The following is a 16,499-nucleotide window of genomic DNA, read 5'->3' as shown; positions in this document are numbered from 1 at the left end:
TGGGTGTGAAGACAGGAGACGCAGGGCAGTCAAACCTATTGAAGTGCAGATTAAGGTTGTTAGCACTTTCGACGTCCCCATCCATCCCAACACCTCTCTTTTGTCTCAGGCCAGTGATAGCCCACATTCCATTCCACAGCTTCCTGGTGTTGTTTTCCTGCAGTTTGTTTTCCAGCCTCCTTCTGTAGGACTCTTTACCCTCTGCAATCTTGGCTTTCAGCTCCTTCTGCTCCAGTTTCAGCTGATCTCTGTCACCATTTCTGAAAGCTCTTTTTTTCTTGTTTAAGGTTGCTTTGATGTCTTTGGTAACCCAGGGTTTATTGTTGGGGAAGCACAGAATGTTTTTTGGGGGGACCACAGTGCCCACACAGAAGTTGATATAATCTGTTACACAGCCTGTCAGATTGTCAATATTGTCCTGATTGGAATCACAAAGAACATCCCAGTCAGTTGACTCAAAGCATCCCTGCAGAGTCTCCTCCGACTCCCTTGTCCATGTAACCATTTTTGTGGCTGCAGGTTGTCTCTGAACGGCAGGTCTGTAAAGGGGCTGGACGTAGACCAGGTTGTGATCAGCCCTGCCCAGAGGAGGGAGAGGGCTGGAGGTGTATGCCTCAGTGGCATTGGCATAAAATAGGTCCAGTGTTTTATTGTCTCTTGTTTTGTAGTCCACATACTGCTTGAATGTAGGTAGAACAGTGGAGAGGTTCATGTGGTTAAAATCGCCCGTTATAGCCACAAACACAGAGGGACTACGATTTAGTAGGTCCGCTGTCGCAGAGCTGATGACGTCATACGCCTGTGCCGCGTTGGCATCAGGGGCGATGTAAACAATGACGATAATGGCGAGGGAAAACTCACGCCGTGAATAGTATGGTCGAAGACCGACTGCTAACAGTTCAATGTGTTTGTTACACACAGTTATCGTCACCTTAACGTGAGTCGGGGAACACCAGCAGTTGCTAACATAGAGATCGAGTCTAATATTAATGGGTCGTTGATCCGGACTTACAATAAGAAGTATTTAGTCACCAACAAGGTCGAAGTTTACTTCACAGTAATTGATGGAATATATCCAACCAACTGATTTATTCAAGTATAAAATGATCTGGATGAATCTTGGACCTTCTGTAAAACAGTCAGAGAAACAATTTCACATCTTTCTAACGACTGTATTTACCTTCATCCCCAAAAGTTGATTCTGTTCATCTGGATGCTGCACTGTACAGCAGAGACGACGATGTTAAGTTTGTGTTTGGGATAAACCAGTTTGTGTCTGAGTGTGTTGCTGGGTCTCCACCAGTTACTCTGAGAACTGAAGAAGCTTCAGACGCTTTTCTTTCCAAGCTCCTCAGACTACTGACGCTTGTTTCTCTCTTTTTAAAAATGAACTTTAAAGTGAATTTTGAATCAAATGTGTTTCTTTTTTTTCTCCCTCAGAGTGCAGACATGTCTGCTGCCAGCAATCTGCGATCTGAAGATCAGTTTCGGTGCTCCATCTGTCTGGATGTGTTCACTGATCCAGTCACTACATCATGTGGACACAACTTCTGCAAAACCTGCATCAGTCAGCACTGGGACATGAATGTCATCTCTCAGTGTCCCATGTGTAAAGAGACTTTCTACACTAGACCTCAGCTGAGGGTCAACACCTTCATCTCTGAGATGGTTGCTCAGTTCAGACGTGAAGCTCAGCAGAAAGCCAGCAGCAGCAGCTCAGAGCAACAAGCTGCCAAACCAGGAGAAGTTCCCTGTGACGTCTGCACTGGAACCAGACTGAAGGCCCTGAAGTCCTGCCTGGTGTGTCAGACCTCCTACTGTCAGACTCACCTGGAGCCTCATCTGACAGTGAAACGTCTGAAAAGACATCAGCTGATTGATGCTGTGGAGAACCTGGAAGACAGGATGTGCACGAAGCACGAAAGACTTCTGGAGCTGTTCTGTAAGACCGACCAGACATGTGTCTGTGTGATCTGCCCTGTTTTAGACCACAAGAACCACGGGTTTGTTCCTCTGAGAGAAGAATATGAAGGAAAGAAGGCAGAGCTGGAGAAGACAGAGGCTGAGATTCAGCAGATGATCCAGAAGAGACGACTGAAGATTCAGGAGATCACAGAGTCGGTGAAGATGAGTAAAGATGCTGCAGACAGACAGAAAGCAGAAGGTGTTCAGGTCTTCACTGCTCTGATGGAGTCTGTTGAGAGACGTCTGAAGGAGCTCATGAAGGAGATCGAAGACAAACAGGAAGCTACAGAGAAACAGGCTGAAGGTCTCATCAAAGATCTGGAACAGGAAATCTCTGAGCTGATGGAGAGAAGCTCTGAGGTGGAGCAGCTCTCACGCTCTGAAGACCACCTCCACCTCCTCCAAAGCTTCTCCTCCCTGAAAGCTGCTCCACCCACCAAGGACTGGACAGAGGTCAGAGTTCATCCACCATCATATGAGGGGACTGTGGGGAGAGCTGCGGCTCAGCTGCAGGAGACAGTCTGGAAACCCATGAAGAAGAAGCTGTTTGAGGCTGAGCTGCAGAGGGTGCAGCAGCATGAGGTGGATGTGACTCTGGATCCTGATACAGCAAATTCCTGGCTCATCCTGTCTGATGATGGAAAACAAGTGTACTGTGGTGATGTGGAGAAGAATCTTCCAGACAACCCAGAGAGATTTTCTCAGTGTGTTTGTGTTTTAGGAGAGCAGAGTTTCTCTTCAGGCAGGTTTTACTTTGAGGTTCAGGTTAAAGGAAAGACTGAGTGGGATTTAGGAGTGGCCACAGAGTCGATCAACAGGAAGGGAAAAGTCACAGTGAGACCTCAGTATGGTTTCTGGACTGTAGTGCTGAGAAATGGAAATGACTACAAAGCTGGTGCTGGTCCTCCAGTCCGTCTCCGTCTTCATCCTGGTCCTGAGAAGGTGGGGGTGTTTGTGGATTATGAGGAGGGTCTGGTCTCCTTTTATGATGTAGGTGCTGCAGCTCTGATCTACTCCTTTACTGGCTGCTCCTTCACTCACAAACTCCACCCATTCTTCTGTACCGGTCCTTTTTTTGGTGGTAAAAACTCTGCACCTCTGATCATCTGTCCTGTCAATCAAACTGAGTCGATCAACGACTGATTTTATTTGATGAATGACTGATTTTTTCTTGAAGTGAACAAATGAACATATTGAGTGTAAATCCTCTACAGTCTCCATGTTTCTATAGAATCTGATCATCAGGACTCTGATTCACACTTTGATTCTCATGGAGTTTGATTTGAACAGAAGAAAAGTTGAATCAGGAAATGTTCCCACTGATGGAGACTCGAGCTGAAGAGCAAATATCAGAGAATAAATGTCCAAAAGTTTCATTTACAATAAAGTTTGTTCAATGCTTTGAGTGAATCCATACTCATGTGTGGCTGTTATACGGAGCATCAGAGTCCAGCTGAGTTATGTTGGATACAAACTGCTTATTTTGGCTCTGTGAGGATTTTTGTTGACTGAAAACTGATAAGACGGATAATATTCAAAGAACTCTGTAGAGATTCATGCATCCATGTTCTCCACCTGCAGGTGTGGAGGAGAAAGGTGGAGCACAGACTGCTGCATCCTTCCAGTCACATCATTTTGATGATTATATTTCCATGTTGTGATGATTTGGGTTAAAGATAAACAGAGTTGAACGGCTGCAGTCACAGCATGAATAAGATGCTGAAGCTGAGCTGTCAGTGAACATGTTTCACTGTGATTTGATTTTTAGAATATAAAGTGTGTGTGGCTGCTGACAGCTGCAGTCTCTGTTAGTCTGCATGTTCAACACACACACAACTTTCCCCCCGAGGCAACGATCCAGCAACAACACAAAGAACAACTGCAGACACACACATAGGCACTAACCTGACCTTTGACCTATTAATTTTAACTTAACTGTACTCGTTTTGACCTTCGACCTACTTGTTATTATTACGCTGCCCCCCCCCCTCCCGCCCCCGAAAATGACCTCCAACCTGAAAGCCTCATTTCTGCTGTTTAACAGTGAAGATGATGCAAAATTACAAAACTCTTATCTGTGTCTCTAATCAAACCTCTGTAACTTTGCTCTGCTTCACTTCAGCAGCATCAGCTAATGTTCACATGTTGATTCATGGTTTTCTTTCGTTTTTGATCTACTGCAGAATATTTTAAGGTTATCTGCTATAAAATCCCAGGCCATGAAAATCTCCTTCATGTTTTTCTGTTTTATCCTCAATTACTTTGACACAAAGGCATCTGCTGTGATGCTCACACTTTTGATAATGTCTCGCAAGTGTCAGCTTTCTTTTTATAGATGTTAAAATATGGAAATGTACTGATACATGATCAGAATTATATTTCTGACTGAGGCAAAATTTCCCCAATTAAAATCAAATTGAATCGAATCAAATCATGGATCGAATCGATTCAGGATGATGGCAGTACCTGAACAGCACACCTGTTCAGGTACACGCGTCACACAGCACACCTGTTCAGGTACACGTGTCACACAGCGGAGGTCAAACCTTTATTGTCCCGCTCTGTGTCACAAACACCAGATTAACCAGTTTCACTCATCATCCTTCTACTGTCAGATTTTACTGGTGCAGGTTTTATGAATCACCATCTGAGAACGTCTCTGATGTGGGCGCCACTCACAGAGATCACTTCCTGTAGAAGGGTCACATGACCTGTTATAGGCCCCTTTGTGATGATGACAGCTCCGCCCCTTTCGTGTGAGGTTAAACCCAGGGAGCTTCGTGTGACCTCTGACCCTGATCACCAGCGTTAGGGTCAGTGAAGGTGAGATACCGTGTGACAGGAGGAGGAACAATGAAGTTTTATTTGTATGAACACGTAGAACAGATCAAATCAGAACGAAGCAGGTGGAGCTGAGTCAGGGAGGAGGGGCAGACAGGTGAGCTGAAGGGGAGGAGCCAGTCTGGTCAGGAACTCTCTGTCTCCTCCAGTGAACCTCCTCACCTCTGAAACACACACACACACACACGACTGAAGGTTGCAGTCAGGTTGGGTCAGGGTGGTGAGGGTGGGGTGATCATGGCGGACCATGAAGCAATAGAACATCTGTTCTTTGTCTGCTGCCACCGCTACAGGTTCCTTGCGGAAGCAGATGAGGAATCCTAAAAGTGAATTATTCAAGTCAGGGCCACTCAGCAGGATGTCATTCAGTGAGACACCATCCTGCTTAGCGCTGGAGTCAAACACTGCCCGTACCTGACCTGGTTTTCGCGAATGATACACTCCGAAGATTGCCATTACCAGCACTCTTGTTCATCAGTGGGTGGTGGTACTGGTTCAGCATGACCTGCCTCAAAGATCTTCTGCATGAAGGCAATCGTGTTCTTTCATGTCTGGCTTCTTCTCTAGCATGTGCCGTAATGTCAAAAGACGCTTGACTGCTTGGGCTCGGTTGTTAGGGAGTTTGCGCCTTGGTTGCCTGAAGGGTAACTATTCAGGCAACCAACTATTCGGGTTGTCTATGAAGACCTCGTTGTCCATTATTTCCAGAAAGAGTTTGTCTTCCACAGACATTGCAGGTTTGATGTCGTGTGGTGTTTGCTGGAAGTCTCCTTCACCAAGGCCATCTTTCCCATCAAACAGGATTTTGGATGCATTAGCTCCTAGAAACTGACGCTGCTGCTCTGGAGTGTCAAGTTTCTCTTTGATGTGGAGACTGTTAGTGCCAGGGTCGAACAGAGATGTACCATCTAATGACTCCATGATGAAATTGTTAGCTCGGCGCCCTGTTGTTTCCATAACTCCTGAGCAGGTCTTCAAGGTGTTTGCTGCCATGCCCTCTGTAACCCAAAAGAGCTCAAAAAACTCTGTTTTTGCCAAAGACTTACTGCTTTGCTCGTCGAGAACAATGTACGCCTTAAAAGCTTTCTCCCTCTGGCCAGCTGGATAAACTCTGACAAGACAGATATTGGAGCACGACTTTGCTCTGACGGTAGTCCCACAAATGTCTGTGCAGTTTGCTGTGACAGCTAGAGGAGCTTCTTCTCCTTGCTCCCCGCCTTGCTCTCTTGCGGTTACAGGAGTCTCTGATATCCAGGGGGCCGTCCCTGGGTGTAGTGCAGTAGGGTGGTTCTCACTCCTGCACTCTCTGCATTGAACGTTTTTGTGGCAGTCCTTCGTTAGATGAGTGAACGAAGCGCAGCACTTAAAGCAAATATTATTCTCTTTAAGATAAGCTTTCCTTTCATCCAAAGATTTGCTTCTAAACCCACGACAGTTTCTGAGGGGGTGTGGTTTGTTATGGAGTGGGCATTGTTCATCTGGTTCGGCTCTCCTCTTCCCTGAGGGGCTGGCTTGCATGCTTTTAGAGTTTGCGGAGATCTCTGTCTTTTTGACAGAAATTGGTATTTTCATGTTTTATTTGAAGGGGTGTTCTGGCTTCCCGGTCCTCCAACCACCTGTAAGAGGGGCAAAGCTGGGATCATTGAGCGTTTTGGCTTGATCACAAACAAACTTTGCGAAGAAGGAGAACCGTGGGTAAGACGCTTGATGATTTTCTTAGTAACAAGATGCTACAGAGACCCACTTTTCATGCAGGAGTATGGCAACTTTTGGATGATTGGAGTGATGCCCAGAGATGTGTCCAGGTAACTGAGGCCTGGTAGGAACCCATCGGCTCTGGCGGCTTCAAGCTCCAAGAGAATGTCTCCCAGCTCTCTCAGCTTTTGATTTTCTCGATTTGAGATTCTTGGAAAATCATCCAGTTTCTTTAGGAGAGCCTCTTCAATTGCTTCTGGCGATCCATAGCAGTCTTCCAACCTTTGCCATACCATTCTTACACCTGCAGCTGTGTCGTGTATGTGGACCGCTCGTATCCTCTTAGCATGCTCTGATGACTTTGGTCCCAGCCATTTACATAGCAGATCAAGCTCTTCTCTTGAAGTCAGTTTTAAGTCCTCTGTAGAACCGTGGAAGGATTGCTTCCAGGCCCAATATTTTCTGGCTGATCATCGAACCTTAACAGCCCAGACCTTATCATCTCTCGCCGTATTAGATACTTGGCCAGGTCTGTGGTCGATGATGAAGTGGGCTCGTCAGTTCTGGCAGCACCTTGTTATGGGTTCGAAATTGAGGATGAGAGTAAAACAATGATAGTCCAGAAGAGGTCGGTCAAACAATTGATTTTAATGCACGCAGCGTGGAGAGGTGCAAACTGCAAAACAGTTGTACATCTCTACCCAAAATACACTCTAGATTGCTTTTATAACATCAGGGTATTGTAACGCCCCTTCTTGCGTTTACAAGCACATAATTTGCATGTACAGAACATTCATGTATTTTAAGAATTAAATGCAAACACAGAAGTTCCTCCTTGTGGCATACTCTTAAGAATATGGTGATGATCTAAGGCCTTTGAGGTCACCATGGACTGGACATCCTTCCGTCACCTGTAACTAAGCAAACTCAAATACCACAAGAAGCTGAATACATTCAGGCCTTTGCTCAGCTACTATTTTACTATACCAATATACTCAGCATATGAGTTATGATACATATATATTTAACTCAATCATTTTAAAGTAGTTATAACTGCACCTGTAATAAAAATGTTAATATTTGATTATGATAACCCCTATAATATAAATTATAACATAATGCCAGCAGCTTCAATAAACACTTTGATGAAATGATAATTAATGCAATGATAAGATGATGGTTATGTAAAATAATCCCTGTAATTCCACAATTCCCTCTTTTGACATTCCAATCAGGAATGTCACCACACTTCGTGTTGCATCACTCCCTGCTCGGCTCTATGGGTTCTAAGTTCATCCTATCGATGCCCTCAACCCAGCCAGGGTTCACAACCCATTACCTTTACCAACAGTCCTCTTACACAAGGAATGATACAACAACCAGCGATGACCAACATTCCCAAAAATACAGCCAATGAACATATCACTGACATAGCCACACCTTTCCATTGTCCAAACACAGATGTCATCCAGGACGCCAGCGGATTTTCGATACCTGAGTGCTCATGCATTGTTTTAGACAAAATCTTCAGACCCACCAGAGCTCAGGTTACTGAGCCATCTGGGGCAGTATTAATAGGGATAAAAGTGCAGCACATGTCTCCGAACATGGCGCATACGCCTCCCCTCTCACGTCAAGGGTCATTTGATTTTACACTCCCATCATCCAACTCGGACCCAATTGTTCTTCCAACCCCATCATGGCGTCCCTGGTGAGGTTAGAGAGTCTCAGCAGGTTTTAGTGAACCTAATGCGGCCATAATTTTGATTAGGCGTTACCCAAAGAAATATACTCTCAAATCCTGCAGCTATCAGATTTACCAGCTTGTACTCGTCTGGAACTCCCCTAGGCACTCCTATGGAGTCTACCCAGGTCGGTGAGTTTAGGCAAGGATCATAAACATGTGTACCCTAGGTCCCTCTTTTGGCCAAAATCTGTCTCTTATGTCTGGCAGCTAAAGTTCGCGAGTTGTGTTATGGAATAGTCTTTACCTGGTTTCTAATCAGCATGAGTGGAGCTCCCAGTCGCTCTGTAGACAAACGTGGCCTGGCTAAAGCACAGGCAACATAATCAGATACATGTTGTTCTCTAGCATTTTGAGCCACCCAATCAAGCCAGAGGTTACTGTCCTTGAAAGCAGTGACACGCTCGATTAAATCCTTAAGCTCCAGTCTAGAGTAATCTGTGGTCAGAAGTACTCTCCCTTTTGGTTCCTGTTGCTTTTGAGCTACTGCTCTCAAAGTTAGCATCTGATCAGTCAGAATGGTGATAGAACTTTCTGCGAGCGGCTTAGACTTTGGATCAACTAAATTTACCTAAGCATATCATGGGGTGATTGCAGACCTGTACATCATACGCTCTCCAACTACTATTAGCTCCTGTACACTTAATGACGTTACACAAATCAAACGTGAATGAGCTGGTAGACCCTTTAACATAATTCAACTCTATGCCATTATTGCTGCTGAGACACTCATCACCTTTGCCTGACACCTCGCGCTTTTGTCTTTTTACCGATCCCGTTTTAGCAACTACAGTCTCAGGAAGTGCTGGACTGGACTGGCCTCCGTGTTCAGACAAGGGGTCTGGAGTACCCTGCAAAATATAAACAGTAAACAACACAGCCATGGTTAATATCATTGCATACAATAAACATGTAGTGGTAAGGAACATTTTAATACGTTTCTTCTCATTGCGTGTCTCTGATTCACGTGTTTGCATCATGTTATATAAACTTTATATCCTGGAATGAAACTCCCCTGCTTTTGTGGAGTCCTCAATTTGTCACCGCTCCTTTCTGTTGGCGTGGCGACCTTCTCAACTGCCGCTCTTCTTTCTTCGGCCCCCCAGGTAGACTACTGGTTGGCCCGGTGCACGGGTGAGAGGATTTATTCTGCCTCTGCTCGTTATTGTTGACACCCGTGTTAGTTGAAGAGGAGTTTTCCTCTACCAAACTCTCATGTGCTGTATCGCCTTTCCCTGTTCGTTAAACTGCTGTAGTGGTTCTGGCAATGACCTCGTAAGGACCCGTCCAGCGTGGCTCCTTTCAAAGACCACCCTCTTTTCCTGGGAAGAAGTCTCCTGTTGGGCCCGTCTGGCCTCCTCCAACCTATTGATGCCTGCCTCCTCTTCAGCAGTTACCTACACCCTTTGCTGTTGTCCTTTATAAGCCTGCTGCTTCCCTTGCGGCTTCATCTGCTCTCTGATTTCCTCCTGCAACCATGGTTTTTGCCTAAGGGTGTCCCTCAATTCTCCCTGCTTCTTTTACCTCAATTCAGTTCTTTGTTTGCAGACTATAGTATAGCCACTTTGGCAACGGTGGCAAGGAAAAACTCCCTTTTAACAGGAAGAAACCTCTGCCAGAGCCATGCTCAGGTATGGGCAGCCATCTGCTGCGACCGCTTGGCATGAGCTAACCGAGACTTTGAAGAGAGAGACCTAATATTTAATAATCCACATTTCACTGTTTTACTCTTCGGTTCAGATTTGGATTCTGTATTGTTCTTAATTTGTTATTATTTATGTTTAGATTGTTCATTGCTAGTTTTGGTTTGTTGTTGTCTGTTTGGGAGCTGACATAGTCTCTATGGATAAGGGTCTTTGGCGGGGTAGCATCAGGAGAGAATCTCCAGAGAGGCATGTTCCATGTTAAAAGCTAAAATATAGCAAAAGCGATTATGCTAAACAAACAAAACCTTTCAATTGCCCAACCCTATCTGTCTCCTCAACGGGTTGTATGTTGTATGTTTGTTTTCAATGTATGTTTTCAATATTTCCTTATTATTTTGTCATAAAATAAATCAAACAAAGACTTTAAGCTGTGTAACAGCACCTTGCGTTTACACTTGGCTGTGAGCTGCCCTGCATTTACTTGCTACACCCCCCTTTAACCCAATTTAATTTTTCAATCTTAATTTAAACTATTCCTGACCTTCCCCTTCTCTCATCTGATCATCTCAAGCACGTCCTGTACCAACTTTGCTTCCTCTTTTCAAGCCCACATTTAATTACAAGCCCTACGACATTTGCCCTATATGGCTGTCTCGACATGTTTCCTATCAACTTACCAGAGTTATTCTCAGAACTCAGAGCTGAGGTTCCCCTTTCCTAAGTCTGTATGTTCTAGAAGAGAGCAAGCTGCTAGTCGGTAAACAAGTTTATCATCACAAAAGTTATTAGGTAAACATCACGTAGACATTTGCTTAGTAATCCTAAAAGAACACCTTTCATGTAGCTGATCACATATATACGATTTTCCTTTGACATATCTGTATGTTCAAGCCTAAATTATAACCTATTATTCTAGAAATCAAAAAGAACCTGAAAATAACAATTTCTGCCTCAGTTTTACCATACCTAAATTATCAAAAAACCCAAATGTCATCAAGTAATCCTAAAACCCATTTCAAATTAAACCTTAAATTCTGTAACTCCCCCCCTTTTGTGACACATCTCATGTGTTACAAGCTCAAAATCCTTCACTCAGGTTAGGGAATTAAAAGAAAAGGTTAGTCATATCATATTAGGTATAAACCTGTGTTTAAGGAATGAAATCAAATTAATCATCCTGTCAAATCTTTTCTTGGCTCCATCCACAGCCTGCATCCTTGGAACGTCCTAGAAACAAAAACCTGTTTGTTAACCAAAACTTCACATTTTATACTCAGTTTCTCCCACTTATGATCCAACCTGTTTATAAAAGAAAACTTAAAACAGAACAGTTATCAGTCATGTGTTCAACCTTAGTCCAGTCTTTATGTCAGTGTCCAGTCGGTCCAACCTATGGTCTGCCTGGTCCGTCCATTCACCTGTCCATTTCCACACATTCACTCACACGCATTAACATCGGGTATTGGTAGACTTCCGCACCAATAATCTGATTTTCCACTTTCAGCAAACTCAGTTTATTTATATAATCATTTATTTTCTTTTTACTTGTTTCTAGGAAAATAGTTCTTTATACTTTTGGACTGGATTGGCTCGCTGCAATCCTTTTAGACAGGGACTCACAATCTGATCAGATCCCCACACGTGGCCTCTTTCCTCCGGACATTTTAATCTGGAAAAGGTCACCCTATTTTTTGTTCTCCTGAAACTTTTGTCAGCGCTGTTATTCATTCTTTTGCAGGCCTGCTTAGAACAAAAATGAGAAGAAGAGAGCTGATTATTAGCTCATCAAAACACAAAACAAAATCACCTGACAGGTTTTTCTAAGTGCAGTGTTACAAAAAAAAAAATGGGCCCAATTCTACACATGTCCATGTTCTATAAAACTCCCTCTATTAAAATAAGAAAACAACACAAATCTAACCAATATAAGTAACCCATCACTTACAACAACAACCTCAACAATCTTAAACACAGAACATTTTGCCACAACTTCTTCAGGGTCCTGTCACTCTCAGATCAACTTAACATAATTTCCCCTGCTCAAAACACAGAAAATCTCGATACACGCCACACAACTTGCACACCATCAACACTAAATTCTGAATTTTCTCTTCTAAAAACTACTACACACTAAGCGAGTTGGACAACATGATAAACAGACTCCTATCCTAAAGCTGCCATCTGATCTTCATGAACTCTTTTGTATTCTAAGGTTAAAGCCTTTTCTATTTGTGTGTGTGATTGTGTATATGTTTTTTGTTGTGTTTTTTTCAGACTCCTTCACAATTTTCCACTTAAACAATCAGTTTTCTTTTCCCAAATCTTCTATCCCCAATTCTGATATTCCACCTTAAATAACAGCATTCCTTGTCCTCCTCCAGAATTGAATGACATTTCCCCTTTCTACTCGGCCCAGCTGCTTGAAGTCCCGTCTCCACCAGTGAGTCCGAGCTCACTCAGGCCGTAGTAATCGTGACTGTGCCTGCCTTAGGTTGTCCCGTGGTTTTTCCAAGTGGGATCTTACCCGTCATGGGCTACCAGCCTTCCATACTCTCCTGTTACAGGGGCCAAGTGGGCACGAGTGCTATGAGGTTAGGGGACACACTGGCTCTGGAAATTAAAGGAGTGTAAGCTGCTTTCTTCATTGCCTGGGTTTATTAAACTATCCCATTTCTGATTGTTTCCCACCATAATTTCACCTGTAGCAATTTGTGTACGTGCGTTTTCTATTCATTAATGTAAATGTTAGTTCATGTATCTATGTTCTTGGTCTTTCTCTTTTTTAAAACATATAATTAATATAATTTTATTACTTTTCCTTAAGACTTTTTCTCTAATTGCTCTGTTTTCATGTTGCAACGTCTCCCCATCTCACACTTCCGGTTTCAAACACACTCTCCAGCTTGGCTATACACACATACTTCCCTCAGACTTCCTCTTTCTCACTCACTCTCCTATGTACCTACGCAGTGTTATTATTACTTTTATTATAATGTAAAACAACACACACAATCATTAAATCCAGTACAACATTCATACCCTAAGAATCACTCCATACACGCTTTCCTAAGAGTCTTAGAGAGAGTTTTATCAAGCGCGCAAAGCTCTATCAAACATGCCTGTTTAGAATCAATAAGGGGAAGTAGACAACACTCAGTAACTGCGTCTGTCCTCTTAAAAGAGAAGAGAAATAAACACATATGGGACAATTCTCCCTATATTAGACAAAATGTGACCTTTAATGTCCGTTTCTAAGTCATGTTCTTCTCTACACACGACTTTTGGCCTCCAGAGCATAAAACTTTGAACACAATCTTTTACTTTACCAGAACTAGTGCTTTACCGGAACCCTCATTCATGCAATAAGACAGCTATATGTGCAATTCTTTCTTTGACAAAGTTGTATTTTGTATTTTCTCACTCAGCTGTATATAGTATTGGTATTCTTATTTTATTCTATTGTATACATCATTCTGTTCTACTTTATTTTATGGCATTCCAGTGTTTTCTGATTTCTGCTACATAACTTTGCACTTTTGCTTTAACAAAACAAATTTCCCACCTGTGGGACTGACTAAGGTCATCTTTATCTTTAACTAGCCCAAATGAAATTCTAGTTTAATGCACACGTGTTGCAGTTTAAATTTAAAACAGTAAGTAACTCACCGCTAAGAACTTTGTGTGTGTGTTAATGTCTGTGTCCCTTTAAATGAAAAAAGTGAACACATATGTGGTGAGTCCCCCTCAATTTACACAAAATATAACATTAAATATCTTTTCTAATTCCTGTTCTTCTTTAAACACCATGAATGACCTCCAGGTCATAAGCTTTGGACTTATAACTCTAATATAAGTCCACACAGCGCACCAAGCACAGAGAAAATTCATCCTCAGTGCTTCAACATTCTCCTCAAAATTCAGAAACTGTTTCTGTCATTTATCTGCCCAAGAACTTCATCAGTAATCTTCCGCACATGCACATCACTGCGGCCAGTGCTAATTTGAAAACAGTTTCTTGTCTTAGTTTACCCAGCACTCACTTATCAGATGGACTGCAGCCGATCCATATCCGCATAATTGTGAGTCCACATGTACAACTTATTCTTCACTTGGGTCACAACACCTCTAATAATATCATTGGAATTACTTCAACATGGTAAACATCGATTTTCCTTTTAAAATCAACTTACCATTAAAACTCAAGATCACAGCTGACTCGATTCTCTGAAATCCTGAGTCAGTTAAACACCTTGCTCATCTCACGGTGTCTTTTTCTCAGACTCCCTCGTCTGGGCTCCCTCTTTTTACCCCGGGATCTCCACCGGAATGTTAGGAGATCTTCATAAACCCAAAAGTAAGCATTTTATTTCCCTAGTCAAAGTCAAACCGTTCCTCACACCATAATTCTTAATCTAACAGCCTTTGTGTTTTGAAACTAAAAAGAGGAAGGAACAGCGCCCAATTTGAACTGTCACTCAACAACACACACAGACACAGACCCAGGGCAAGTCTTATCTGGATCATTTACCAACATTCAAACCAACACAGTCCACATTGATTATTCTTCTGGACCTCAGCGGATCCACCAAAATTCATGTAAATATATCAACCATTCACCGATTTATTTATTTTCCTCAGACCACCGGATCTGTTACTTCAGCACAATAAACACTGATTTTCCTTCAAAATCAGTTTACCAAGAGCCACAAAACCATTTCTGACTCGATTTTCTGAACTTCTGTATCACTTAAACATCCTGACAACACCCGGTGTTTTCTGTCGGACTTCCTCGTCCGAACTTAATCCTTTTACTTACAAATAAGCGTCTCCCAAAATGATCCTCTTGATCATTATCTATTCACACTTATTAAACCATAAGCAGACCAATAACTCTTATATTGTTCTATTCTTAAATATGCATTGGTCTCTTTTTTCTCTTTCACCATGAAATACCATATAACCTTTTAACTCAGTACTGTCTGTTTCTCAAAGTTTCATTATGCTTACTTCAAAGATTCTCATTACTTCAAAGTTTCTCATTACTTCAAAGCTTCTTTATTCTCAAGAACTCAGTTTTACCACTACTGAGCCAATTTTGACAGTTAAGATCATCTACTCAGCGAACAGATAATTTAGAATTCAGCCAATTTGCACAAATTTGCGTATTGAACAGGTTTGTGCGTACCTCTTATAATCTTTTAGACCGGTCTTCTGTTCACCTCATATCAGATCCAACCTTCGGCCACATTTGTTCTCTCTAAAAACTTCACGGTAGTGAAGATTACACGGTAGTGAAAAACTTCACGGTAGTGAAGATTTATCATGGTCAGCACCTGTTCTAATGTTTCTGGTTTCTCTTCCTGTTGTTGGGAAGGTGAATTTACCTGTTGAGCTTGAGCTTGAGACTCATCCTCTTTCATCCAAGCTGAGATCCCTTTACACATTATGATCCATCTGCAAAGCTTTGCATGGTTTTCTTTTACAAGTTTTATTTCTGCTCTGGTATGTCTGTTTATTGCATGAGTTAATGTTTCCTGCTGCAATTCTTGTAATGTTTTTCACACTTTTCCCTTTCTTTTTCAAAAATTACATGAAGAGGTTTTCTGTCTTGCAAAGGTTTTTGCTGAGCAGCACATAACTTCTCAACATTTTCCTTACTAGCTTAATTGTTTTGGTACAAGTCATGTGAATAGCTTTGTTTAACTATTCAAGCTGATCATTAAGTGGCTTGTATACTTTTCGTTCACTAGATGTCCCACAGAATGGCTGCTGTATGTCTCCGCCCTCGCAAGGTCTTTGGCGTGACTTCATATTTTTTATCAGAAGCCCTGATGGCCAGAGAACACTTACTTTTTGTACCTGCTTAGTATAACACCCTGACCAACACGGGGCCAGACAGCGCAGCTTTTATTTCACAAACGTATTGAAACAGACGCCATTTTCGGCACTTCAAAATCAACGTACCAAACCAGTTGCCAGTCTTATTTTAAAAGACCAAACACACTTGCTCACAGCACTTCTCTATACCGAATATTTTAGTTGGTGCAGCTTACAGTCAGGGCCTCAGTGAAAAAGAGGAAGTGCAGACCGACTCAGCTACTGCGCAGTTCTGTATTTCAGGAGGTTTTTTTCTTTTTTTTTTTTTTAAACATGCCCAATGTCAAGAAACAATTCTCTGCTCTTTCTGCTTAAAGTCAAAATCACACTGTTCAGCTAAATGAGATGTTTTAAATCAGTGCTTACTCTTACAGAGGCCTACAGTGCGTATTTTCCTACTTGTAAAAGAGGATGCATTTCATATAAACAAAATCCCCTGCACATGAATACTCAATTTGACACGATCCAGAAATGAGCATGCCTTTTTATCTACCTCTCATTTAATCAATGTGTGTCCTTTGTTAAAATTAAAAGGGGAAGTGACCGCACCCAAATTTTAACTGCGCACTTTTCACCAGACAAAAAAGAAAGGAAAAAGAGACTTTTTAAAGCCTCTCACACACCCAGCCTGCAGCCGGCTGGCACTTTTAAATCATTTTAGACAGTTTCTTACGTCACAGCTTCCAGCTCAGCTGTGTGTCTGGGTCTCAGCAACTCGGATACGCACACCG

General features: G+C 42.5%; 1 protein-coding gene across 1 annotated transcript; it reads left to right on the top strand.

Moving 5' to 3' along the window:
- The first annotated feature begins 1,392 nt into the window (after positions 1-1,392).
- Positions 1,393-3,654, top strand: LOC134624371 (E3 ubiquitin-protein ligase TRIM21-like). Its single transcript, XM_063469353.1, has one exon. The coding sequence runs from the start codon at positions 1,450-1,452 to the stop codon at positions 3,106-3,108; it is 1,659 nt and encodes a 552-aa protein (XP_063325423.1). The 5' UTR covers positions 1,393-1,449; the 3' UTR covers positions 3,109-3,654.
- Positions 3,655-16,499: the final 12,845 nt, after the last annotated feature.

The sequence above is a fragment of the Pelmatolapia mariae genome, linkage group LG3_W (genome assembly GCF_036321145.2).
Source record: "Pelmatolapia mariae isolate MD_Pm_ZW linkage group LG3_W, Pm_UMD_F_2, whole genome shotgun sequence".
Classification (NCBI taxonomy): domain Eukaryota; kingdom Metazoa; phylum Chordata; class Actinopteri; order Cichliformes; family Cichlidae; genus Pelmatolapia; species Pelmatolapia mariae.
This window is presented reverse-complemented; position numbering and strand designations above follow the sequence as displayed.

Coding starts and splice junctions, on each gene's coding strand:
- LOC134624371 (XM_063469353.1), top strand. CDS start 1,450: ATGTCTGCTGCCAGCAATCTGCGATCTGAAGATCAGTTTCGGTGCTCC.